At 40.4% G+C, this 26,149-nt stretch overlaps 1 protein-coding gene across 5 annotated transcripts in view; it reads right to left on the minus strand.

The window, feature by feature from the left end:
* Window positions 1-26,149, minus strand: part of msra.1.L (methionine sulfoxide reductase A, gene 1 L homeolog) — a 183,210-nt gene that overhangs the window by 88,033 nt on the left and 69,028 nt on the right. For all 5 annotated transcript variants that reach the window (XM_041562079.1, XM_041562078.1, XM_041562080.1 and 2 more), the window contains 1 exon segment: window positions 607-675. In XM_041562079.1, coding sequence (XP_041418013.1) covers window positions 607-675 — 69 coding nt within the window.

Below are 26,149 nucleotides of genomic sequence, written 5' to 3' on the forward strand. Positions count from 1 at the left end.
TGAGATGAACTGAAGCTGACTCTTAGCTTCAACCACCATCAGAAGACTTGTAGCCAGCTCTTAGCTTCAGCCACCATTAGATGAACTGGAGCCAGTCCTTAGCATCAACCACCATGAGATGAACTGAAGCCAGCTCTAAGCATCAAACACCATGATTGGAGTTGGAGGTAGCTATTAGCATCAACTACTATAAGAATTGTAGACAGTTTTTAATATCAACCATCATAAGAAGAATTAGAGAAACCGCTTAGCATCAACCAGCATAAGAAAAACTGGTGCCAGCTCTAAGCATCTAACACCATAAGTGGAATTGGAGGCGGCTCTTAGCATCAACTACTATGAGAAGAATCTGAGCCAGCTTTTAGTATCAACTATCATAAGAAGAATTGGAGCAAGATCTTAGCATCAACCAGCATAAGAAGAACAGGAGCCACCTCTTAGCCTCAACCATCAGATGAACTGAAGCCAGCTTAGTCTCAACTACTATAAAAAGAATAGGAGGCAACCGTTAGACCACCATAAGAAGAACTGGAAACAGCTATTTGTATCAACTGTGATAAAGAATTGGAGCAATCTATTAAGATCACAAGAAAAACCAACACTTACCGAATATTGCCATTTGTGTTCCCTCTGGGAAAGGTTCGACCATGGACTTGCCACTGACATGATGTTTAGCTAAAAAAAAACATAGGGATATTGGTGTTACTCATCACTTTTTTCATTCATTTTTAGCATGTCTTACAGACTCACATTTCATATTAATGTCCCGTTTGATATAATAGTCTTTAGTAACCCAACCAGGTTTGTTGTAGAACTCCAGCTCAAACATGAATACTGTAATTTCATTATTATGAAAGTGCCAGGTTTTATTCAAGATTTCTGCTTCTATAAATATAAAACTAAAGTTGGGGTGCTATCGCAGAAAGGGCAGTGGGCAGAAGAACCATATCCATGTGGTTCAACTGTCAGAGTGATTAATGGGAGTTATCCAGTTGATATGTTGTATACGGTGCTCAACCATTAATCCCAGATTGTGCTAAATTTGTTTGGTTCCAGGTTAAATAACCTGAATAAATTAATTTATTTCACCATCTATGTACCATTAGTTTCACACACCCGCTTCTCTTTTATTCGAGAACTCAAAGTCTTCATAGGTCATTTTTCTTGTTATTTACCCCTCCCTGATTCTCTGTCAAACAAAACACAATATACAACAAATAGAAAATCACATTTAAATTAAAGAAGGGGAATCATTTGCAAAATATATCCATTAAACACAGAGCAACATTTAATATGACCATTTTCCGTTAATAAGTGGAATCTTATTTTTAAAGGGTGATAATTATCACAAGGAATATTCTAAACATCCAAACCACGTATTAATTAACACATTTCAGCAGCGATTTCAGGCTTTCTACCATCAATAAACATTAATTGAGCGATAAGTAAATAAGTAAACAGGATAAAAGAAACTCAAGCCAATATACAAGGAAAAAATGTGTAACTCGTCTGGATTTCTTTGAATAGTGTCTCTCATATTTACAATGATTAACAAAGTCTTTACAGACTAGGTTTTGAGCCCATTAAAAACCTTCTTTACATGTGTAACTCATAGCAAGGTTACAGATATATAGAAACAAGCACTCACCCCAAATCTCCCCATAACTGACCTTTAGACTGGATCCCCTTAGCTCATAACAAGGTTACAGATATATAGAAACATTGGGGTAACAGTCACCCTGCTATAGTTCCAGGGGTACCCAGGGCACAAATAATCACTCACCCCAAATCTCCCCCTAACTGACCTTCAGACTGGGCCCCCTTAGCTCATAACAAGGTTACAGATATATAGAAACATTGGGGTAACAGTCACCCTGCTATAGTTCCAGGGGTACCCAGGGTACAAATAAGCACTCACCCCAAATCTCCCCCTAACTGGCCTTCAGGCTGGGCCGCCTTAGCTCATAACAAGGTTACAGATATATAGAAACATTGGGGTAACAGTCACCCTGCTATAGTTCCAGGGGTACCCAGGGCACAAATAAGCACTCACCCCAAATCTCCCCCTAACTGGCCTTCAGGCTGGGCCCCCTTAGCTCATAACAAGGTTACAGATATATAGAAACATTGGGGTAACAGTCACCCTGCTATAGCTCCAGGGGTACCCAGGGTACAAATAAGCACTCACCCCAAATCTCCCCCTAACTGGCCTTGATTGTTCTCAAAATTGCAAAGCTCCGTAGGTGAGAGTAACCCAGTCCTACGGTGTCCTTGGGCTCATGTCTTTAAATCACCTTTCAGGAAAACAATTAAAGTCCAGTCTTTTACTAATGGAGCAACAAAGACAAACAGCATGAACAGCAAGCTCCTGGGTTTAGTGGTGCTGGCATTCTAGCTGCTAATGAATAGCAAAGACTCCGTGCCCACACAAAGAAAACAGTAAATCTACAGCCTTCACTTGGCCTGACTGTGCAACAATGATAGTAATAGAAAGGATCTGTGCTCTCACTTAGGACATGGATCTCCATATGTCTTTTATATTGGATGTATGATGCTGCCCATGCACCTTGGCTTGGTATTGGCTGCTCCAGGCACTTACTGGGTATGGCCGGACATATTCAGCACAGAATAAAGGGTATATAGTCTATTGAGATCCCATTATTGGACAGAACAATGGGCAAACATGGGTACAAACCTGGTGGGCCCTACCAACCCAGACCTGTACCCATCTGCTGCCCACATGGGCCCACGCTGCCCCCTGATTTCCTTCCCTCCAGCCCGATTGCAGTCACAACTAGACAAAAGGTACACGTGGGGGCCTCTTTGGTGGAAGCTCTGGTGGGCCTCGGCCCCTCCAGTCTGACACTGCAATGATATGTCAATAGGCACACCCAGGGGCGCAGTTAAATTATAGGCACCTGAGAGCCTGTGTCAAGGGTGGCAGAAGGAAAGTTTAAAGGGGACCCGTCACCCAAAAAAATTATTCAAAATCCTATTTTATCACATTAATCATGCAAAATGAACTTTAATTACACTATATAAATTATTTGAATCTTGTTTCCTTCAGTCTGGGAATTCATAATTATAACAAGCAGGCAGGAGCCATTTTGTGGACACTGTTTTTAAGGAAAGCCTTGTATCATCTCAGAATCTTGTTTGTCCACCAGAATAGGGGACCTGATGTCCATTTCCATGCACTGGCTAAACAATTAAATGTTAAAGAGAACGGGGATATGTGGGGAGAGCAGTGACATCTAAGAAGTGCTGAATTGAAAGTGAAAGTAATTGTCTGCCCTGCCTCTATGCCACGGGCATAGAGGAGGGGCAGGCAATATTTGATTGACAGCTAAAATGTTTAAATGAGCTTACAGCAGCTATGAATGCTTTAATAAAAAATAGAAATTGGATTTCATGTTTAATTTGAAAAGGACTTTTATTATACAGATTTTTGTGTCTGGGTGACGGGTCCACTTTAAAACTAAGTAAGCTTTATCAGAAAGATCTATATAAATACATAACTACACCAGTAAACCCTCAAAGTAATGCTTCTCTGAGTCCTCTGTCAAAAGAAACACCACATTTCTTTCCTTCTATTGTGTACTCATGGGCTTCTGTATCAGACTTCCTGTTTTCAGCTTAAACCTCCAGGGCTTGGGCTTGAGCATGCTCAGTTTGCTCCTCTCTCCCTCTTCCCTCCTCTGGTCCGTGCTGTAATCTGAGATTGATAAACCACCATACCACGCCACAGTAAAACCCATATGGCGGTCCATAACTATTTACCTCTGGTCATATCAAATGCTAAAACCTCTCATCATTAAGAGCATTACCTGAAATAAAGGTCTCCCAACCTGGGCATTGGTTTCAATCATAGGGCTTAGTCCTCCACCGCCATTAGCACTTTCAAAGGGGAGAGATAACCTAGAACCCAGCATTGGTTCCATGAGATTAATCCTCCCCCGCTTGCGGCTTTTAAGAGAGCATTTCAGGTAATGCTCTTACGCCGGGAGGCTTTAGCATTTGATATTATGAGAGGTAAATAGTTAGGGACCGCCATATGGGTTTTACCGTGACGTGGTATGGTGGCTTATCAATCTTATGATCATAATTTTGTCACTAAAAAAACCCTGTCTTTGTAAATACCTGCATCTGCATTACTTATGTGACAGGGGACCAGGGAATTTTTCTTCTTTTTCTCTACACTTACCGGTAATCCTAATTTACATAAACAAATTAGGACCGGAAGGAAAAAAGTGGAAAAAACATTCTTTACTTCCTTTTTTTGTGATAAAAAGTTATGTGGTTTCCCTTCCTGACCCTAATTTGTATATGCAAATTAGATTTTGTATTTCGTTAGGCCAGGCACGAGGATTCTCCCGAATCCTGCTGAAAAAAGACGAATCCTGGCTGAATCCCCAACCGAATCCTGGATTTGGTGCATCCCTACTCCCTATTAAATTTGGCAACATCGGCTGATGTCACATGGGGGCACTCGCAGGCCCATAGGCTACTGGGCACCCAGTGAATCAGAGGCAAATGCCATATTTAACACACGCTCACACAACTTGCACACAATGTGCGTCAAAACACAAAAAGCTACAGCATTTAACGCGCACTTCAAGGGCAAGTCGTGACAATCCATTCACTCAGGATCCAACTGAAACTAAATGAACGCCATTAGGAAAGGTGTCAAAATTCATCAGGAAGTGCAAATCACTGGGATCTCATCTACAGATATTTTCTGTATGTGTTATTTATTATCTTTTAAACCTCCGGGCACCTCTCATGCGGATGACGGCATCTCCATAATGACTTTCCCTGTTCCGCCCCATTAGCCCAGCATTGATCGCTCAGGAGATGCAGGAATTGTGCCAGTGTCCCGGTGCAGGAGATTGATTAGATCTGACCGGAATCATCAGGCAATCCCTCTAAACATCACTTCTAATGGAAGCTACGAGGCCAAGATGCTGAGATGGGGCGTTTTGTTGTCAAACACGTTCCCTACAACAGGGAGAATTATTTGTCAAGTCAGCAGAGTTGGCCAGACAGTTTCCTCCCAATGGCCCCTCTTCCCATGGGACAGTCCCAGATTGCCTGTCAAATGCCCTGTAGTTTCAGTCCATGGTTGAAATCTGGTGAGATACGAGATTGTGATGTCACTCACTGTTTTTTAAGTCTGTGAGCATCATCAAATACAACATCAAATAGTAGTTTTCATGAATGGCAATGGTAATCAAGGGACATGGTTACAAAGTGATCAAATGTGACATCAAAAGGTGGTGTGTTGTCATAAATGGGCATGACAATTGAGGGGGCAAGACTGCAAAGTGGGAGAGGTTTTGGCCTCCGCACGGATGTCCTGCTTTTTGTTTCTGAAATATTGAGAGGTATGCCTTTCCTAGGGTTGCCACCTGTGCGGTTTTCACCTGGACAGCCCAGTTTCCAAATTAGGAAACCCCCCGGCATCACTGTTCCACCCCCGAAATCACCTGCTCCCCGGCATCACTGGTCCGCCCTCCAGCATCACTGGTCCGCCCCCTGACATCACATGCCCTGCCCCCCGGCATCACATGCCCTGCCCCCCGGCATCACTGGTCTGCCCTCCGGCATCACTGGTCCGCCCCCTGACATCACATGCCCTGCCCTCCGGCATCACTGGTCCGCCTCCTGACATCACACGCCCTGCCCCCCCCGGCATCAATGGTCCGCCCCACGACATCACTAGCCTGCCCCCCAGGTCACTGGCCCACCCCCTGCCCGTTTTCAACAAGAAAAAAGGTGGCAATCCTAGTTGCCACCTTTCCCCATTTGGAAAGCCAGACAGGGGGTTGGAGGTGATGTCAGGGGGTCATAGTTGTGTGTGGGGCAGAGTGAAAACATCATGGGGAAGGACTATGACATGGTGATTGGCGATTGGTTGAGTGCAGCATTAATCTAGGGGAGTCCTGTTTGTTTTTATTAATTAGGAAAACAGGGCAGACAGTTTTGACCTGGACGGCTTTTCACAAAACCATGCTGTCTGGGTCAAAACCGGACACGTGGCAACCTTAACCTATCATGGTGGTATAGAGCCAGACACGTTCCAAAATAAACAGAAAACTTAAAGGAGAACTAAATCCTAAAAATGAATATGGCTAAAAATGTTGTATTCTATATAGTGAACTTATTGCACGAGGCTAAAGTTTCAGCTTGTCAATAGCAGCAATGATCCAGGACTTCAAACTTGTCACAGGGGGTCACCATCTTGGAAAGTGTCTGTGACACTCACATGCTCAGTGGGCTCTGATTGGCTGTTGAGAAGCTAAGCTTAGGGCTCGTCACTAATTATCCAGCAGAAAATGAGCTTCCCTGGCTGTAATATAAGCTGATGCTACAGGTTTGCTGATTATTCAATTCTGATGCTAATTGCACTGGTTTCTGTGCTGCCATATAATAATTATGTGTATTAATTACTAATCAGCCTTATATTGTGACATTTCTATTCTATGTGTACTGTATATTGTGAGTGGCTCCCTAAGCTCAGTAAGTGACAGCAGCACAGAGCATGTGCAGTGAATCAGCAGAAAAGAAGATGGGGAGCTACTGGGGCATCTTTGGAGACACAGATCTTTACTGCTAAAGGGCTGTGGTTGCCTTGGGCTGGTACAGAAGCACAAAACATAGCTCACATCGTTCACTTCTAGGTGGGAGAACGCTAATTCACTAAATTCACTAAAATGTGAAGTTGCGTCCAGGGCGCCGAACAATGGCGACGTTTTGCTAGCGTTAATTCAGCAAGCACAGTGAAGTTGCGCTAGCGTTGGCGAATTTGCATATGGCGGGAAGTTAAAGTTGAATGGACGTATATGTTGCAGCAAATAAATTACACTACACAAGCCCAGGGAACCTTAATAAAATAAAATTGATTTGTTATATTGCCCTACACATGAGCCCACTGTCCCGAAATGGCGTCACTCTGGCGAATTTTCACCAGCGTTAGTCACCTCGCCCTTTAGTAAATATGCCCCTTAAGAGTTTTTTTTTTCATTCACGCTTTTTATATTCAGATCTTTTGATACTTGACACGGCATTTGAAAGAAAATGAGTTTATTCGTGGTTTCAAAGACCTCTAAAACGACTAAAACGAGAATGTTGATCAATGGGCCTCTTAGTCATGTGACGGAACAGCTGAATTGTTCCTTAAATGTAAATTAAAGTATGTAAATTGGGGTTTAGAACTGGCGGAACACAGATTTTGAATGCAGTATACAGTATTGTATATAAAAATGTCAGACCCTCGCGACCTATATTGTATCTACAGTATATTCTTCTTTACAGGAACTAAGGCTTGCATAGCATGAATGGGGTTACCATGGAAACGCCTGCCGATGTCACCTGGGTTGCCTGTTGGAATGCATTCCTATAGAAACCTGAGCAGAATTTCTAGATACATTTCCAGCTATGAATCGTAAGATTCTCTCCATAATTCCCATCCCAGGAGTAGAAAGGCCACACAGGGTCCCACAAATACACCTGCACCCCCTTCCCTTCTGCACCCTGCTCTATACACAGTATTATTCTCTATTTATCAGAAAGACTCGTTAATGTTTACGGCACTGCTGCCTGTACGTGGCTCATTTCACTCTCAGTGTGACAGATAAGAAAGCTTAGCAGAGGCCCGGGAAACAACACAATACTAAGTACAACATATATATCATTCCATCATCTGCTCTAAGCTCAGTCTTACACATTAATATCTGGCTGAGAATGCTGCGAGTTCTATAATACAACAGATTAGACCAGCCAGTTACAAAGGCAGGGTATGGTACAACGGAACCTGAACATACTGTAAAATCCTTGTTCTCCACAATATGAAGATTTTAATTTACTTAATGATATTGAACAAATCTGCTTTATTCCAGAGAGTCCTTTCTGCTCCTGTTGGTTTCTTTGCCTGTTTTTTATTCACCGGCAGAACCGCCTCAACCCATATCTCTGATGTTCTGAATAATAAATCCTCTGGTTTTCTGGCTTCTACTGCCCCCTCAAGGCAGCAATGTGTTCCCTTGCAGCAGAACTTTTAGAACTGGCAAAATTTTGTCTCTGTTCAATATGCATATCACTCATGTATTATAAGGGATAATGTACCCCCTACTGTAAATGATAAGGATATTAGATGTCACTGAGGGGTTGTTCTGTGACCATATAAAGGCACAAGGCTGCAGGCTGAGTTATACAGGGAACTCTGAGTATCACTCATGTATTATAAGGGATAATGTACCCCCTACTGTAAATGATAAGGATATTAGAAGTCACTGAGGGGTTGTTCTGTGACCATATAAAGACACAAGGCTGCAGGCTGAGTTATACAGGGAACTCTGAGTATCACTCATGTATTATAAGGGATAATGTACCCCCTACTGTAAATGATAAGGATATTAGAAGTCACTGAGGGGTTGTTCTGTGACCATATAAAGACACAAGGCTGCAGGCTGAGTTATACAGGGAACTCTGAGTATCACTCATGTATTATAAGCGATAATGTACCCCCTACTGTAAATGATAAGGATATTAGAAGTCACTGAGGGGTTGTTCTGTGACCATATAAAGACACAAGGCTGCAGGCTGAGTTATACAGGGAACTCTGAGTATCACTCATGTATTATAAGGGATAATGTACCCCCTACTGTAAATAAGGATATTAGAAGTCACTGAGGGGTTGTTCTGTGACCATATAAAGACACAAGGCTGCAAGCTGAGTTATACAGGGAACTCTGAGTATCACTCATGTATTATAAAGGATAATGTACCCCCTACTGTAAATGATAAGGATATTAGAAGTCACTGAGGGGTTGTTCTGTGACCATATAAAGGCACAAGGCTGCAGGCTGAGTTATACAGGGAACTCTCAGTATCACTCATGTATTATAAAGGATAATGTACCCCCTACTGTAAATGATAAGGATATTAGAAGTCACTGAGGGGTTGTTCTGTGACCATATAAAGGCACAAGGCTGCAGGCTGAGTTATACAGGGAACTCTGAGTATCACTCATGTATTATAAGGAATAATGTGCCCCCTACTGTAAATGATAAGGATATCAGAGGTCACTGTGACCATATAAAGGCACAAGACTGCAGTTTGCGTTATACAGGGATCACTCATCACTCATGTATTATAAGTTATTATAAATAAGTTATTATAAATCGAAGGATATTCTAAGTTGCAAACTGATTTATACAGGTGAGGGAACTGTTAGTATCACTTGTTTATCCAGTGTTGGACTGGATCGGCGGAACACAGAGAAAAAACTAGCCTGGCCTTCTTGGAATCCCAGAAAAACTCCCCCACCTGAATCTGCCAGGGCCTTCAGTGATAAGGTTAAGGAGGGGGTGCACATGGAGGGGATAGAGGTCGAACACCAGGAGGCGGTCCCTTGAATTTAGCTCTGGTGGGCCCCAGATGCCTCAGCCGGACCCTGTGTATATCATAATGCATGTACCACCTACTGTGATAAGAATACTATTCCCTTCATCATATAGAATTCACATCCATGTGATGTAAAATAGAGTCTTGAACACCTTTTTAAGTGTTGTCTGACCTCCACCCTATGGTAGTGGGAGCATGGCAGTGAGAAGGTCTGTGAACAGTAGAAATAGTCTACATCAAAGTGAGTAATGTTCTACAACCACACATAAATATGGCAAAGATGCCAAAATTGATCAATACATTTTGGGAAATCCATGGCCATGACTGACCTGCCCTGGTTCCGGTTACTCCACCTATCCAGCTGCTGTTTCTGATATTCCCATACTTAGTCAATCAGACATATCCTTAGTCACAAGTTTTGCAACTGGATGTTACTATGACATCAAGAAGATTCTTTATAAAAAATTGAAGACTGACCCCACCCCCTTCATTTTACATATACTTCACTTATTCCCTAATCAAGACTTTTACCAAAATCATTATAACAAATTCACTTTCATTTAGAAGCTGATCTTTACCTATTACCGACAACAGGCTGCTCTGCAGTAATCCCTTGCCCTTTCATTTAGAATCTAATTATGACCCATTAAAACACATTAGGCTGTTCTGTGATAATTAGAGTGTAAAATTATGAGTTTGTTCCCGCTATAACATCATGAAAGTTCTTCCTGAGAATGTTTCCAACTGGGTCTCTGTTTAGAACCCAATTGAAATGCTCTGTGGATATCAGGTTGTAAGGTTGTGAGCTTTTGTATGACATTGCCACACTTACACAGGCCCTTTCACTTCTACAGGTACTTGAGTTAAAGAAAAGGTAATTTAGGCCAACTGGAAAGGAAAACAAACAGAAGATCTATTTCATCTAATAAAGAAGAATACCAGCAGAAGACCTCTTACTTGTACTAGAAGACCTGCCACCTCTACTAGACAAGAATACTAAAAGAAGCCACTTAGACGACTAGGAGTCCCTTTAATCCTACTAGAGGAAAACAGAAGGTCAGTCATGTCTACTAGCATGGAATACAAAAAGAATAGTTCTTACTTTTACTAAAAAGAATACCAACAGAAGGCATCTTACTTCTACTAGGGAAGAATACCAACAGACACAATATTACACAGACTTTTTGGTATTGTTTTAATAGAAACAATACCAACAGACATAATTTTACTTCTACTAAAAATAGAATGGCAACAGAATGTATCTTACTTCTAATAGGAAAGAATCCCAACAGAAGATCTCTTGCTTCTACCAGGAAAGAATACAAACAGAAGATTTGTTCTGCTAGTAAACAATACTAACAGACAGTCTCTTACTTCTGCTAAAAGAGAATATCAACAGAAGTCATGTTACTTCTACTGGGGGAAAATACCAACAGAAATCTCTTACTTTTACTAGGGAAGAATACCAACAGAAGGTATCTTACATTAGAAGACAATACCAACAGACAATCTCTTAGCTTTACTAAAAAGAGAATGCCAACAGAAGGCATCTTACTTCTACTAGGCAGGAATAGCAACAGAAGAACTCTTACTTGTGATAGAAAACAATACCAACAGACACTTTTTTACTTCTACAAAAAAGAGAATGCCAACAGAAGGCATCTTACTTCTACTAGGCAGGAATACCAACAGACACTTTTTTACTTCTACAAAAAAGAGAATGCCAACAGAAAGCATCTTACTTGTACTAGGCAGGAATACCAACAGAAGAACTCTCATAGAAAACAATACCAAGACACTTTTTTACTTTTACTAAGAGGAGAAGTAAAATCTCTTGCTTTGACTAAGAAAGAACAGCAATAGAAGATCTCGTTCTTCTGTAACAAAACAATACCAATAGACAATCTCTTACTTCTACTAAAAAGAGAATACCAACAAACGATATCTTACTTCTACAGATAATTTCTTACTTCTACTAAAAAGAGAATACCAACTAAAGATATCTTACTTCTACAGATAATCTCTTACTTCTACTTAAAGAGATAACAACAGAAGGCATCTACTGGGGAAAAATACCAACAGAAAATCTCTTGCTTCGACTAGGAAAGAATACCAACAAATGATATCTTACTTCTACAGACAATCTCTTACTTCTACTTAAAGACAATACAAACAGAAAGCATCTACTGGGGAAAAATATCAACAGAAAATCTCTTGCTTCGACTAGGAAAAAACACCAACAGCAGATCTCTTTCTTCTGCTACAAAACATAACCAACAGACAATCTCTTAGTTCTTCTATTAAGAGAATACCACCAAAAGATTTCTTACTTCTACAGATAATCTCTTAATTCTACCGTACTTAAAGAGAATATCTACTGGGGAAAAATACCAACAGAAAATCTCTCAAATATATCTTACTTCTACAGACAATCTCTTACTTCTACTAAAAAAAAAAAAGAATACCAACAAAAGATATTTTAATTCTTCAGACAATCTCTTATTACTACTAAAAGAGAATACCAACAAAAGCATCTTACTTCTACTAGGGAAGAATACCAACAGAATATTTCTTGCTTCTGATAAAAAAAAAAAGAATACCAACAAGACATATCTTACTTCTATAGACACTCTTTTATTTCTACTAAAAGAGAATACCAACAGAAGACATCTTATTTATACTTAGTTAGAATAACAACATAAATCTCGTACTTTTCCTGGGAAAGAATACCAGCAGAAGATCTCTTTCTTCTGCTAGAAAACAATACCAACAGACAATTTCTTACTTCCACTAAACAGAGAATACCAACAAAAGATATCTTACTTCTACAGACAATCCCTTACCTCTGCTAAAAGAGAATACCAATAAAAGATATATAACTTCTACTGGGGAAAAATACCAACAGAAGATCTCTTGCTTCGACTAGGAAAGAACACCAACAGTAGACCTCTTTTTCTGCTACAAAACATAACCAACAGAAAATCTCCTACTTCTATTAAAAAGAGAATACCAACAGAAGACATCTTACTTCTACTATGGATTTCTAGTTTTACTTGGGAAGGATACCAACAGGACAGGGCTGTCACTTCCACTGGAGAGGAATGATAACAGAAGCTTACTTAGCTCAGCTATTAGAAATAGGACCTCCAGAACTACAATTTTATGGAAATGATAGTGTTCCTTTAAAGGTTTCTACAATCTCAGCCGCTCTAGTACTGCAACAAGCACACATCTGCACATTAGCGAAAAAAAATCTACTACTGAAATTACTATCTATCCAATTTTTAATCTGTTGTATAAAATTAATACTCAGAAGTCTCAGATTTAAGAATAACAAACTAAAATTATACTAATAAAGTCCAGAAAATGCCAGACATAACACGCTTTTTATTGAAGCACTGCACGTTATTGCTGGTGATTCCAAGGTTTATTGGTGTAATTTACAATGTTTCACACACAATAATATGTTTTATTAATAAGCATCTGCTCTTCCGTAACATGCAATGCATGCTATATTTAGCTACTTTCTGCCTTGTTTCTCCTCTCTCTCTCTCAAAAAATTCCAGTTACAAAAATAGTTAAATAGTGAGCTGCACATCCCTGTTGGGGAGAATATGTGCTGTGATTCAAAAACAGTTTCAGGGCCACAAAAAATATTTTTCGGATTCTGTCATTTCCTCCGGAGCAGAGTTAGAGACGAGGAAGAACGGCCAATGGACAAAGAGTAGGGACACAACAGCAACTGTAGAGCCAAAGGTTGGATATTCCTTCCATGAATTCTAAGAATATCAAACAAATGTTACTCCATAGAGTAATATCTCACTTGTTTCACTGACATTTCTAGCCAATGGGAACCCCTTTAGGTACAGCAACCAGGGCAAATATCCTCTCTCCCCTGACCTAAAACTTAAAGTTATCATTGGGGACACTCCAGGCTATGAACAATAAATATGTGTTTCATTAAATAACAACAAAGTGAGTTACCTGGGGCAGATATCTTATACTGACGTTGTAGGCTTCAGCAGTCATTTTCTAGAATTCAGAAAAGACATGAAGGACTAAAATTTGGGTCAGATTACAAGGGAAGTAATAAGGTGAAAACAATCAACGGACGACAGCTTGATAACTCACGGGGGGCTCTTTGTACAGTATAAAGGGCATTTATTATACATGCAGACATATTGGGGGTGCTTGATGGAAATGAAATAAATCAAGAGATATTAGCACTTGTGTAGGGTGTAAATGTTTCCATTTACTAATTTGTGCAACTGGATGTAATGTGAGGGTGTCAGTTTGTGCATCTTTCTGACTGTATATCACAAGGGGGGTGTCAGTTTATGGAAAGCACCAAGACCCTTAGTTTGTTCATAGTCTGTACAGAGAGATATCATACAACTATGGCAGCATAGGTATTTCCCTGTACTAAGCACAATTCAGCAGGAACAGCCCCTATGTTTGCTCATAGTCTGTACAGAGAGATAGAGAGATCCCATAAAACTATGGCAGCATAGGTATTCCCTGTACTAAGCACAATTCAGCAGGAACAGTCCCCTAAGTTTGTTCATAGTCTGTACAGAGAGATCCCATAAAACTATGGCAGCATAGGTATTCCCCTGTACTAAGCACAATTCAGCAGGAACAGTCCCTAAGTTTGCTCATAGACTGTACAGAGAGATCCCATAAAACTATGGCAGCATAGGTATTCCCTTGTACTAAGCACAATTCAGCAGGAACAGCCCCTAAATTTGCTCATAGTCTGTACAAAGAGATCCCATACAACTATGGCAGCATAGGTATTCCCCTGTACTAAGCACAATTCAGCAGGAACAGTCCCCTTAGTTTATTCATAGTCTGTACAGAGAGATCCCATAAAACTATGGCAGCATAGGTATTCCCTGTACTAAGCACAATTCAGCAGGAACAGCCCCTAAGTTTGCTCATAGTCTGTACAGAGAGATCCCATAAAACTATGGCAGTATAGGTATTCCCTGTACTAAGCACAATTCAGCAGGAACAGTCCCCTAAGTTTGCTCATAGTCTACAGAGAGATCCCATAAAACTATGGCAGCATAGGTATTCCCCTGTACCAAACACAATTCAGCAGGAACAGCCCCCTAAGTTTGCTCATAGCCTAGCACTAGTATTAATCACAGTTCTGCAGAACCATTTGAATATATAGTGTCTTTAACACTAGACCATGTGCAATTCTATAAAGCCACCTGCTCTCGTTTTGTTAAACCCTTGCAAGGAGCAGTCTATTTACAATAAATACCATTGTTGATTTCTGAGCTTGCCGGAAAGATAAATGACAGGCAATGCAGTAGAGGTACAAGGTTAAAGTACACACGCTCTACACTGCATATCACAAGCAATATTATCTTGTTATGCAAACAAAGCTGCACTCCTCTTCCATCTATTGTCTCCTAGAGAGCATGCTCTTTGCCTCTCTCAATTTATCTTCTCCCTGCCTCTTCCAACCCCATTTGCTATGAATCATTATCGGCTCTCTCCTAATTTCTCTGCTCTGCCATGAACACCTAACAAATAACTACAGACAAGATGCACCTTCTCCGAGTCACATGAGAAATATGTATCTGAAGGGGCCCATTGGGACTCAGGTGAAAATGTTTCATTATAATAAGAACTACAAGTTTACATCATCAATGCCTATTCTGTCATTTGCAAAGTTTAGAAATGTTCACAAACTTGCCCCGGGCAGCAAAAACGCAATCGTTGCAACTTTAAAAGGAATGTCGAGCAAAAAAATTTGCCTAATAAAAGAAACCATGATACTAAGCAACTTCCCAATATACATTCATTATACATTTTCTATGGTTTTAAAGTTATTTGTATATGTACTGCTATTGAAAGCAATGTGTGCCCCTTTCTATTCTCTGCACCGGTGGTTCAGACTGTTGATACAACGCAAGACCTGTATTGATCGAGTTTTTGAGCAAAAACCTTCTGAAAAAAACTTGAACGTCATGAAGGCTACAAACATCTTCAAAATGGTCCAAGGGACCTCTGCCAATGATCCTCCATGACTTGACAGCTTTTAGCTGGAGTATTTTCGGATTTGGGGTATAAAAAAATCTCGAAAAATTAGAAACCTGAAAAAATAATTACTAAAAATTACCTTGAATTTGTCACGGAAAACACAACTCGATCCTTAATAAATCTGCCCCTAAAAGCACTGAAAATGTTTAATTAATACATATTCGAAAGTTGCTTAGAATTCTGTTTTCTTTTACTTGGCCAGTTTTTTTTTTTGGGTTGACATGCCACTCATTTGTGTCCATACTTTAAAGAAGGAATGCATGGAATCCACTATGTTGGATTCAAATGAAAGTTTCGGCCGAATAACAAATCAAATCCTAATTTGCATATGCAAATTAGGGGTGGGAAGGGGAAAACATTGTTTACTTCCATGTGTTGTGACAAACGGTCACATGATTTCCCTCCCCGCCCCTAATATGCATATGCAAATTAGTATTCAGATTCAGTCCGGCCGAATCCTGCTTCAAAAAGCAGAATCCTGGATTTGGTGCATCCCTACTTTAAAGGGATTGACGGGTTTTTTTTACAAAATGCACAAGGTAATAATGCTCCCCAGGCAAAATCCATTGAAATCCATTTTTGAAAACAGCAAACATATTTTTTTTTTAAATATTACATTTTCAAAGCTGACATGGAGCTAGACATGTTATTAGTTTGCCAGGTGCCCCCCAGTCACGTGATTTCAGTGACACTTCGGCTGTGCTGCAATATCGCTCCCCTCCCTCACTTCCGCAGAACAATGGGAAGCTAACAGGATAACAACTCCCTGACACCTGCATTGCTAAAAAGGCTCCAATGCCCCAACTAGTGGTAGATATGAGAACAGCAGATATGAGAGTAAAAATCCAAGTCTGGCTAACCCAAGTCTACACACCAATATTACAATTAAAAAAAAAACATTGTTGGTTAAAAAATAACATTTTAAATGGTAGATTACATGCAACATAATTTATTGATAAAAAACAATACCATAAAAACCATGACAGAATCTGTTTAAGGGACACAACTTAGGAAAACAAAAAAACATGATGACTTGCATCCAAAGTTTGCACATAGCATCCCTTTGAGCCTTTAGATCAAGACAGTATCCTTGAGCCAGTACTGAAGGAAAGATGCAAGAGCACTACCTTGACACCAGCATCGGACTGTGATGTCTGGGGCTACCAGCTCAGGGGCCCGCCCACCGCTCCCAAGCTCCAGGCAAATTCCCCTCTGCCCCAAACTCCCCATCCCAGGTGAACCCATCTGCCTCTAGGTCGCCCTGCCCCAGCTGCAACCCCCTCTGCACCCCTTAGTTTATCTTGTGGCGGCAGTGATCGGGGCCAGAGAAAGATATGGATGCAGGGGATGGTTTGGGTTGGATTTTTTGACTGGTGTACCATCGGCCCAATCTGAACTTGCTCAACACTTATTAACATTGTACAAATGATGTAACCAAATACATCCATTATTGTAGGCTCCATTCCTTCCCTAGATTCAGTAACTCTGAAAGCTACAAAAGATAATTGGGTGCTGAAGTGATATGTATAGTATACAAAATATCCACAAGTCTTTGTGCACCTAAATTATTCTTGACTGTATAACATATACAGATACTAAAACTGGAAGTCACATTACTGGGTCTCCTTGATCTACAGAAAGCCATGAAGGAACGGTTCCTTTGGAGATCCAATCATGGTCCATGACCTATACAAAACAGTTAAACAAATTCCATTTGTCTGGTTATCAGGCCAGTGAAACAATTGTGCAGACTGCAGTGGAGCAGTGGAGGAATACTGGCTGCTGTCAATTTAGGGTTGTCTGATATCTTACCCAATAGCAGCCACCGACCGACAGCAATGGACTTTGAGTTCAGACATTTTAACTTTGATCTATTTGGATGCTGTCTGGTGAAGCTTCAGAGACATGTGTGATAGCCTGCAATCACACTGTAATTCCCCATACTTAGTTGTAGTTTGATGACTCTGGAGGCCAGAACAGATGTCCTCCAATAATGTAAAGAAACGTCAGGAGGACATAGCCCGAAGCTTTGAATTCAGCAGTGGAAAATCCTGGGTTTTTGTCTATGTCAACAAAACTCTTTCATGTACTATTAATGTTAACGAAAAGCCTAAAATGAACAATAGAAATGTCATCCCAAGAATGCCAGTCAATACCCGTCAAGCCATACATATTGCTTCGTACCCCCCTAGCGTTAAAGCACAGCTTCCTGCGCACTTTATTCAAGAACCATCAGAGCAGAAACATCATCAGGGTAGCAATTGCTGGCAAATTGGATGCAATAACATACAAACAAAATTATAATTGCATTGATTCTCCCGTCTGCCATTTATTAGGGTCATTTTAATCATGTATAATTACAGGGCTTTCAATTATTTCTTCCTTCGCCATTGTGAGAGGTGTCAGTTTAACTGGAAGACAACGCAACTGCTTGATAGGTAATGAAAGAGTAGAATGTGAAGGGAACAGACTCCCGCAACGCAATCCTTCCAAAGATGAGCGTTTCCTCCTTTTCACTTTGCAAGAAAAATCACGGGAAATAATAGTTCCTTCTAACAGTGACACACACGTTCAATGCTCCTGTCTTCATGCCTGCTGGAAATGTGTTGGAAACAAAGAGTGCAAATTTATATTGTTTTTCATGGAAGGAGCTTGTTGAATTCATTCCCTTTTCTGTAGGGAATAAGAAAGACAAAACCAAGGGTATAATGTATCCCAGGATGGTATAAGAACAATAGGGTTGGTAATAACCAACGTAGGCATCTATAGTCTGTAGCATATATGAAGACTAATGCTGGTCAGACACTTAAAGGTCCAACCAATGGAACGCATGTGTAATAGTGGCCAACGCATGGTCTCATTTTATATAGGTTATTAAAGACAATACTTGCACTGGGTCAACAAAAATGCTAAACTTCATCAAGACAAATCTGACCTCTTCAATAGCCTCATTTCAACTTAGAGGTTGGGATGATCATTTCAAAAGACAGAACAGCAACGGTTGTACTTGGAGTTGATTTATTTAAGTTACATCAAAACATCTCATTAAGCTTTCAAAAAGGAGACGGGATTCATTACGGCTGAAGCTTTTATAGGGTAGGGCAGTGATCCCCAACTACTATCTTGCGATCAATATGTTGCTCACCAACCTCTTGCATGTTGCTCCCAGTGACCTCAAAGCAGCAGGTGCTTATTTTTGAATTCCTGGCTTGGAGGCTCTTATTGGGTACCCCCAGGAACTTTTTGCATGCTTGTGTTGCTCCCCAACTCATTTTACATTTGAATGTGGCCAATGGGTAAAAAAAAGGTTGGGGACCCCCGGTAGGGTAAACTCTTTCTCCCAAGCACATGACATCTCTCCCCCTGGGGCGTATTCCAAGGCACTTCATCTCACCAAATTGTCTGAAGCTGGTATGCTAAGTGTGAAGAAAAATTACTAACCTCAGCATAGAGAAACTATGGAGGAGGGGAGCCATTCCAGAAGCTGATACTTTTGTACAATGCATACTTAAAGGGATACTGTCATGGGAAAAAACATTTTTTTCAAAATGAATCGGTTAATAGTGCTACTCCAGCAGAATTCTGCACTGAAATCCATTTCTCAAAAGAGCAAACAGATTTTTTTATATTCAATTTTGAAATCTGACATGGGGCTAGACATTTTGTAAATTTCCCAGCTGCCCCTGGTCATGTGATTTGTGCCTGCACTTTAGGAGAGAAATGCTTTCTGGCAGGCTGCTGTTTTTCCTTCTCAATGTAACTGAATGTGTCTCAGTGGGATATGGGTTTTTACTATTGAGTGTTGTTCTTAGATCTACCAGGCAGCTGTTATGTTAGGGAGCAGTTATCTGGTTACCTTCCCATTGTTCTTTTGTATGGCTGCTGGGGGGGGGAGGGAGGGGGTGATATCACTCCAACTTGCAGTACAGCAGTAAAAAGTGATTGAAGTTTATCAGAGCACAAGTCACATGACTTGGGGCAGCTGGGAAATTGACAATATGTCTAGCCTCATGTCAGATTTCAAAATTGAATATAAAAAAATCTGTTTGCTCTTTTGAGAAATGGATTTCAGTGCAGAATTCTGCTGGAGTAGCACTGATTCATTTTGAAAAAAATGTTTTTTTCCCATGACAGTATCCATTTAATCAACTATGTTGTATATTGTTCACCTCAGCATGCTAAAAGCTCTGTAATGTTTATAGGAGGTGGCTGTACCTAGGACATCAGATCCTGAAAGGAGGATTTGCCACTTTGTGTATTATGTAAAACAGGAAGGCTACTGGCACTGAACTGCCAGAATAAGTTTCCTGCCATTGCGATTAGTTCTTGGCTGGTTTTATATCGGAAAATTGTTAAATATGTTTAAAACTATGATTGGAGCGCCGTGTTTCTGTTTACATTTTTAAGATATCTTCTCCACCTATTATGGTTCATCAAGGAGAGGTCACTGTATCTTGTATAATAGCCTTTAACTCTCTAAACGGAAGTGGCCATTCAGCAACATCATGCAAAGGATGGTGTTCCTGGCAAAAATAATTTGCTCAAGTAAATGTTCTAGCTATTTAAGAGACTCATAAGATTTAACGTAGATAAATGTAGATAAAAGGCTTTGCCTTTAGGTAATAAAATATAAGGAATATCTTATGAATATTTAGACATGTGAAGCCTTAATGGAGAAGGGCCTAGGAGAACTTTAAGTTAAGCAAGCATTGCTGGCCTGTGGGAGTGAGGACTTCTAAGATATCCATATTATAAGGTGTAGAGAGCCTTGATGTTGAAGAATGTGTGTCTTTTGTAACCTGAATTGCTATGAATTTAGGTATTGACTTGCTCTGATACCAGACTAATTTATGCCACCAACAGTGTTCAGTCTCTTTGTTTTTTAGTTGCTTAAGGTCCAAAAAGGGTTTTTAGATAAGATATATATTGATGATTGGCATCAACACCAAAGTTCCTCCCTCTGATTGACAGAACAATCAAAATTCATTGTTTAAGACAACCACAATTCCTCCATCCAATTCTTATAATTCGAATTATCTGTCTCTAATTCTCATCCCATGCAAAATACCACCTTCTTATCACATCAAAAATTCCTCTTCTGATCTTTAAGACCAAATTTTGTACCTTTGATTCTCATCTCAATAAAAACCTCTTCCTCTGATTCTCATCACAGCCAAAATGTATCCTTCTTATTATGTCCCAAATTCGGCCATCTGATTTTTCCATCACACTATGGGCCAGACTCAATTCAGTGAGAAAAAGTTATTTCATGGTTTATCCTGTGAAAACTCATGGACGAGATTCAATTGGAATCTGGACCCATATACTGTATGTTCCATGTCCTTCTTGCTTCTTAAAATATCTTTTTTTACAACAACCTTTTTACCCGCGAGCCACTTTCAGATGTAATAAGAGTTGGGGAGTAATACAAGCATGAAAAATGTTGCAGGGTGGCACAAAATAAGGGTTGTGATTGGCCATTTGGTAGCCCCTATGTGGACTGGCAGCCAACAAGAGACTCTGTTTGGCAGTACATATGGTTTTTATACAACCAAAACTTGCCTCCAAGCCAAGAATACAAAAATAAGCATTTGCTTTGAGGCCACTGGGAGCAACATCCAAGGGGTTGGAGAGCAACATGTTGCCCATGAGCCACTGGTTGGGGAACACTGATATATATAGTAAGATCATCATTGCGTGATTTTGTCAACCACACACTGGGCCAAATCAGGCTAAGCCAACTGTTTGGTCCCTGTGCCAATGATCAGATCATAATGAAGGCCTTGGGAGACCTGCCAGGAGGGAACCACATTAACAAAGCAATATAGTCCTCATCTAAGAGTATGTTCTAACATGCCTTTACAGATATCTGGTCAATAAGGACAATAAGCTGCCAACTCAAGTTTTTATTGGACTGGGTATGGCCACTTATACTGGACTACCACAGCAGTGGTCAGCAACCTTTTTGTTGCTTGTTCATTGACCGGTGAGAAGGAGGGATTTATTCTAATTTAATAAACATTAATTTTATGGAAAATAGGATACCCTGCTTATAAGTAGATATATGTTTACATTTCAAAGATGGCAAAGCAGGCAACATGTGAAGATCATGGGTGCATTCATGATATTTTGCTTTTCAATACTGCGGCTGAGGCTTTCTCCAAAAGCTTTGAAGCCACAGTACTGCTGTTCTACTGAAGCCTAATGAGAAAGCCTCAGCCAGGGTATCAATAACCGAGCTCCCACTTATCTCAATCGAAATGCAAAAAAATGCAGATACACAATACCGTGTGCACAATAAGCTTAACATTTTAAATTACGACTGGTTTAAGGGTAAAAAAAAGGGGTTGATAAACATAACCTACAAGAAGGGTGTAATTTGCCTTCTGTGCTGTTTCTTTTCTGTTGCATCTCAGCGAGTGTCCCCAAACAGAGTCACTCACGAGGCAGCGGTGCATACTCTGAGACAGACGCCCCCACCCCATTATAAGGAGTCAGAAAGCGCAGGAGGTTGTTTTTTTTCTAATGGATGTTGTTAGACTTCGGTGCGTTAAGCTTTTGTAGATCTCTATTAAAAAGCTTTTACAGAACACGGCTCCAGTTGCCATGGCAGCCGCAGATCATGCGTGTCTCGGAAGACCTCTCTAAACCCATCCTTTGGCACGTTCGGAAGTAATAAGTATTTTTATTTTTACAGCAGTCACCTCTACAAAATAAAAAAAATAAAAAACTTTTGTGGGAGGACAAGCAGCCTAAAATATAAATGTACCGTAGTGGTTAATTCAGGGATCCCCAACCTTTAGAACCCGTGAGCAACATTCAGAAGTAAAAGGAGTTGGGGAGCAACATTAGGATGAAAAATGTTCCTGGGATGCCAAATAAGGGCTGTGATTGGCCATTTAGTAGCCCCAATGTGGATTGTCAACCTACATTGAGGCTCTGTTTGACAGTACACCTGGTTTTTATGCAACTAAAACTTGCCTACAAGCCAGGATTTCAAAAATAAGCACCTGCTTTGAGGACACTGAGAGCAACATCCAATGGGTTGGAGAGCAACATGTTGCTCGCGAGCTACTGGTTGGGGATCACTGGGTTAATTCATAGTGATGCACCACTTACCAGCAGATGGCGTAGTGGAGTGCATTTGGGGGATGATGATTGCTCAGTCACACCAGCAACTGTGCTATTATTGGGGGGGGGGCAACTGCATTGCAAGCTGGTGACACTTTATATAAGCAATGCCCAAATATAGTTGAGGGGCCACAGTCATACACCATGCAAATAATAGGGTCCATCTAAATTTGTTTTGACTAAGGCCCCACTACCAGTAAAGAGTGCAAGCCCTTACACTAATCATGTGTCATCAAGGTTTTTGCCTCCAATGGTTACAGTAGGTACTATGGGGCAAATTCACTATGCGCCGAATCGCCTAACGCTAGCGTCAATTTGCTAGCGTTGATCATTTTCGTTACTTCGCAGATTCACTAATGAACGCTGGCGTAAATTCGCTAGTGTTACTTCGCACCCTTACGCCTGGCGAATTTGCGCAACGGACGTAACTATGCAAATTCACTAACGCGCGCATTGTACTGAACGCTACCTTTTACGCAAGACTTCCTTCGCCACCTCAGACCAGGCGAAGCGCAATAGACTAGATAGGGATTGCTTCAAAAAAAGGTCAAATTTTTTCTAAGTCCCAAAAATCGCTGGCGTTTTTTCTATATTATGGGTGATAGGCTGAAAAAGATCGAAAAAATTTTTGGGGCTCCCCTCCTTCCCCCCTACATTTCCTAACTCATGGCAACTTAACTATACAGTGGGCACATGTGTAGGGCAAAAAAAAAAATTTATTTGATGTTTTGAAGGTTTCCCAGGCATTTGTAGTGATTGTACGTATTCCTCCATTGAAATTTGAATTTGGTGCCGTATGCAAATTAACCATCGCTAGCGTAACTTCACTTCGCTTAGCGAATCAACGCTAGCGCAACTTCGCAACCTTACGCTACCCCTGAGCTCAACTTTGGATTTTAGTGAATTTGCGGAGCGCTGGCGAAACTACGCCTGGCGAAGTGCGGTGAAGTTACGGCTGGCGCAACTACGAATCTTAGTGAATTTGCCCCTATGAGTCTGAATCAGAATAAAAAGGCCAGCTGGGTTCAGTGCATAACCACAGCCCTTTGAATAAATTTGTCCAATAAAAGGCTTAGGGAGATGCATGATAAAAGCACAAACATTGCTTAAAACAGACCCCTTCTGGGTGAACAGCTGCAACTGCCCCTACAAATCATTCTGCCCAGCAAACCAGATATAGAGGTGCACAGCCAAAGCTGCAATGTACTATACATTCAAATCTGCCAAGCAAAAAAAGCATTTAAAAAGCTGTTATACAGGTACAGCTGCACTATATGCTGTATTCTATTCTGCCAAGAAAAGCAGTTAAAGGAGAATTCAACCGTTTACCAAAAAAAAAACCTACCCCCCACCCCACGTAGACCCCCTCCCTCCTCCCCAGCTGCCCCCTGGGGAAATGCCCCTAACCCTATACTTACCCCCCGGTGCAGATTCAGGCATCGGAGTTCACCAAAGCCATCTTCCGGGTCTTCAGTAAGCTGATTGGGAGACTGGCGCAGTTGGAGCAATTTACCGGTTTGCGACAACTGCGCATGCACCGAAATAGACGGAAATTGCAGAAGAAGACACGAAGACCTGGAAGATGGCTGCGGTGAACTCCGATGCCTGAATCTGCACCGGGGGTTAAGTATAAAGTTAGGGACATTTCCTGGGGGGCAGCTAGGCTGGGAGGGAGGAGGGTCTACGTGGGGTGGGGGTTAGGGTTTTTTTGGTAAACGGTTGAATTCTCCTTTAAGGAGGTGCACAGCTGCAACTGCACTATGTATTCCATTCTGCCAAGAAAAGCAGTTATAAGCAGTTTATACACAAGAGCCATGAATATCCTGTAAATTATATCCTTATAAACAGTGTTTAGTGATGTCATCGGTTATAATCAGAGCTTAGTGATGTCATTTCTGTCACATGACTCACTGAAACTTGAGTATTATAATAAATAAAGTACTGCCTGTTGGCAAAATATGAGTATATTAGAAGTAACGTGGAGGAGTTCCATGACCTGTATAAACACATTTGGCTGAATGGTCATGAAACTCCTCAGTAACTTATAATATCCTTATATATATATAATATTATTGTTATTATTATAGTAATGTTATAACAGGTGGAAAGTGTGCACCCGGCCTAGTAACCCATAAAAATCAAACAGCAGACCAATAGTTATCCTTTGACTGGTTGCTATAGGTTACTAGAACTGAACTCCACAAAAGTGTGTGTGTATAAGGGATTGCAAGCACTGCAGGGTAGTGTCTTATGAACCAGCCTTGAGAACCTTTTATGGGAAATAGGAGACTGGCCTGTTCATGATGGAGGGCAATATATCCAGGAAAGCTGACATGTCTGTTTCTATTGAAAAATATCTAAGTTGCTAGGCTATATAATATGCCTTTTTTAGATTTAGCTCCTTTTCGCATCCACCTCCATCAGGTTCCTTTGCTGAAAATATGTAGATTGACGGCACTATTTATTTAAATTATACATATATTTTACACATATAAATTATGTGTATAATATAGATATATATCATTAATGTAGTCAGGAGGTGGTTAAAGTTACATGCTTCAATGCTCGCACGCTACAGGCTTGGGAAACACATGTACTTCTCACAACCATAAAACTGGAGAGGGGGGGTGTGTGTGTGTGTGTGTGTAACTGGGGGGTTTTCCAGATAAAGGGTCTTTCTGTTATTTGAATTATATATATATATATATATATATATATATATATATATATATATATATATATATATATATATATATATATATATATATATATATATATATATATTGAAGACAGAACAATGCTATTGGGTGAATTCACGTTTAAATACATTTTTAATGGACTGAAGGTATGGAGACCGAAATTACAGAAAGTCCCCTTATCTGGAAAACTCCAGGTCTCGAGCATTCTGCATAACAGTTTCCATCCCCTCATTTTATCCAAATAATCCACATTTTTGAAAATGATTTCCTTTTTCTGTGTAATAATAAAACAGTAGCTTGTACTTGATCCCAACTAAGATATAACTAACCCTTATTGAAGACAGAACAATGCTATTGGGTTTAATTCATGTTTAAATACATTTTTAATGGACTGAAGGTATGGAGACCGAAATTACATTTCCTTATCCGGAAAACCCCAGATCCTGAGCATTCTGCATAACAGTTTCCATCCCCTCAAATAATCGAAATTTTTAAAAAATGATTTCCTTTTTCTGTGTAATAATAAAACAGTAGCTTTTCCTTGATCCCAACTAAGATATAATTAATCCTTATTGAAGGAAAAAACCCAGCTTATTGGTGATTTAATTATTTTCTTATGGCATGAAATTAGGGAGAGCTCCATTATCTAGAAAACCCCAGGTCCTCAGCATTCCGGATAATAGAGCCCATACCTGTAGAACTAATTTGGATACAAAGAGCTGTCACTGTAGCAGAACCAAGTATAGAGCTGGGGAATGAGTCAAAAGCCGCAAATCAAAGTGTCTAATAAAAAACACCATTCCTCGCACATTGTAGGGGAAAAAAACAGGGGGGCATGCCCTGAAGACTAGATGCAA

The sequence above is a fragment of the Xenopus laevis genome, chromosome 5L (genome assembly GCF_017654675.1).
Source record: "Xenopus laevis strain J_2021 chromosome 5L, Xenopus_laevis_v10.1, whole genome shotgun sequence".
In the NCBI taxonomy this organism is placed as follows: Eukaryota; Metazoa; Chordata; class Amphibia; order Anura; family Pipidae; genus Xenopus; species Xenopus laevis.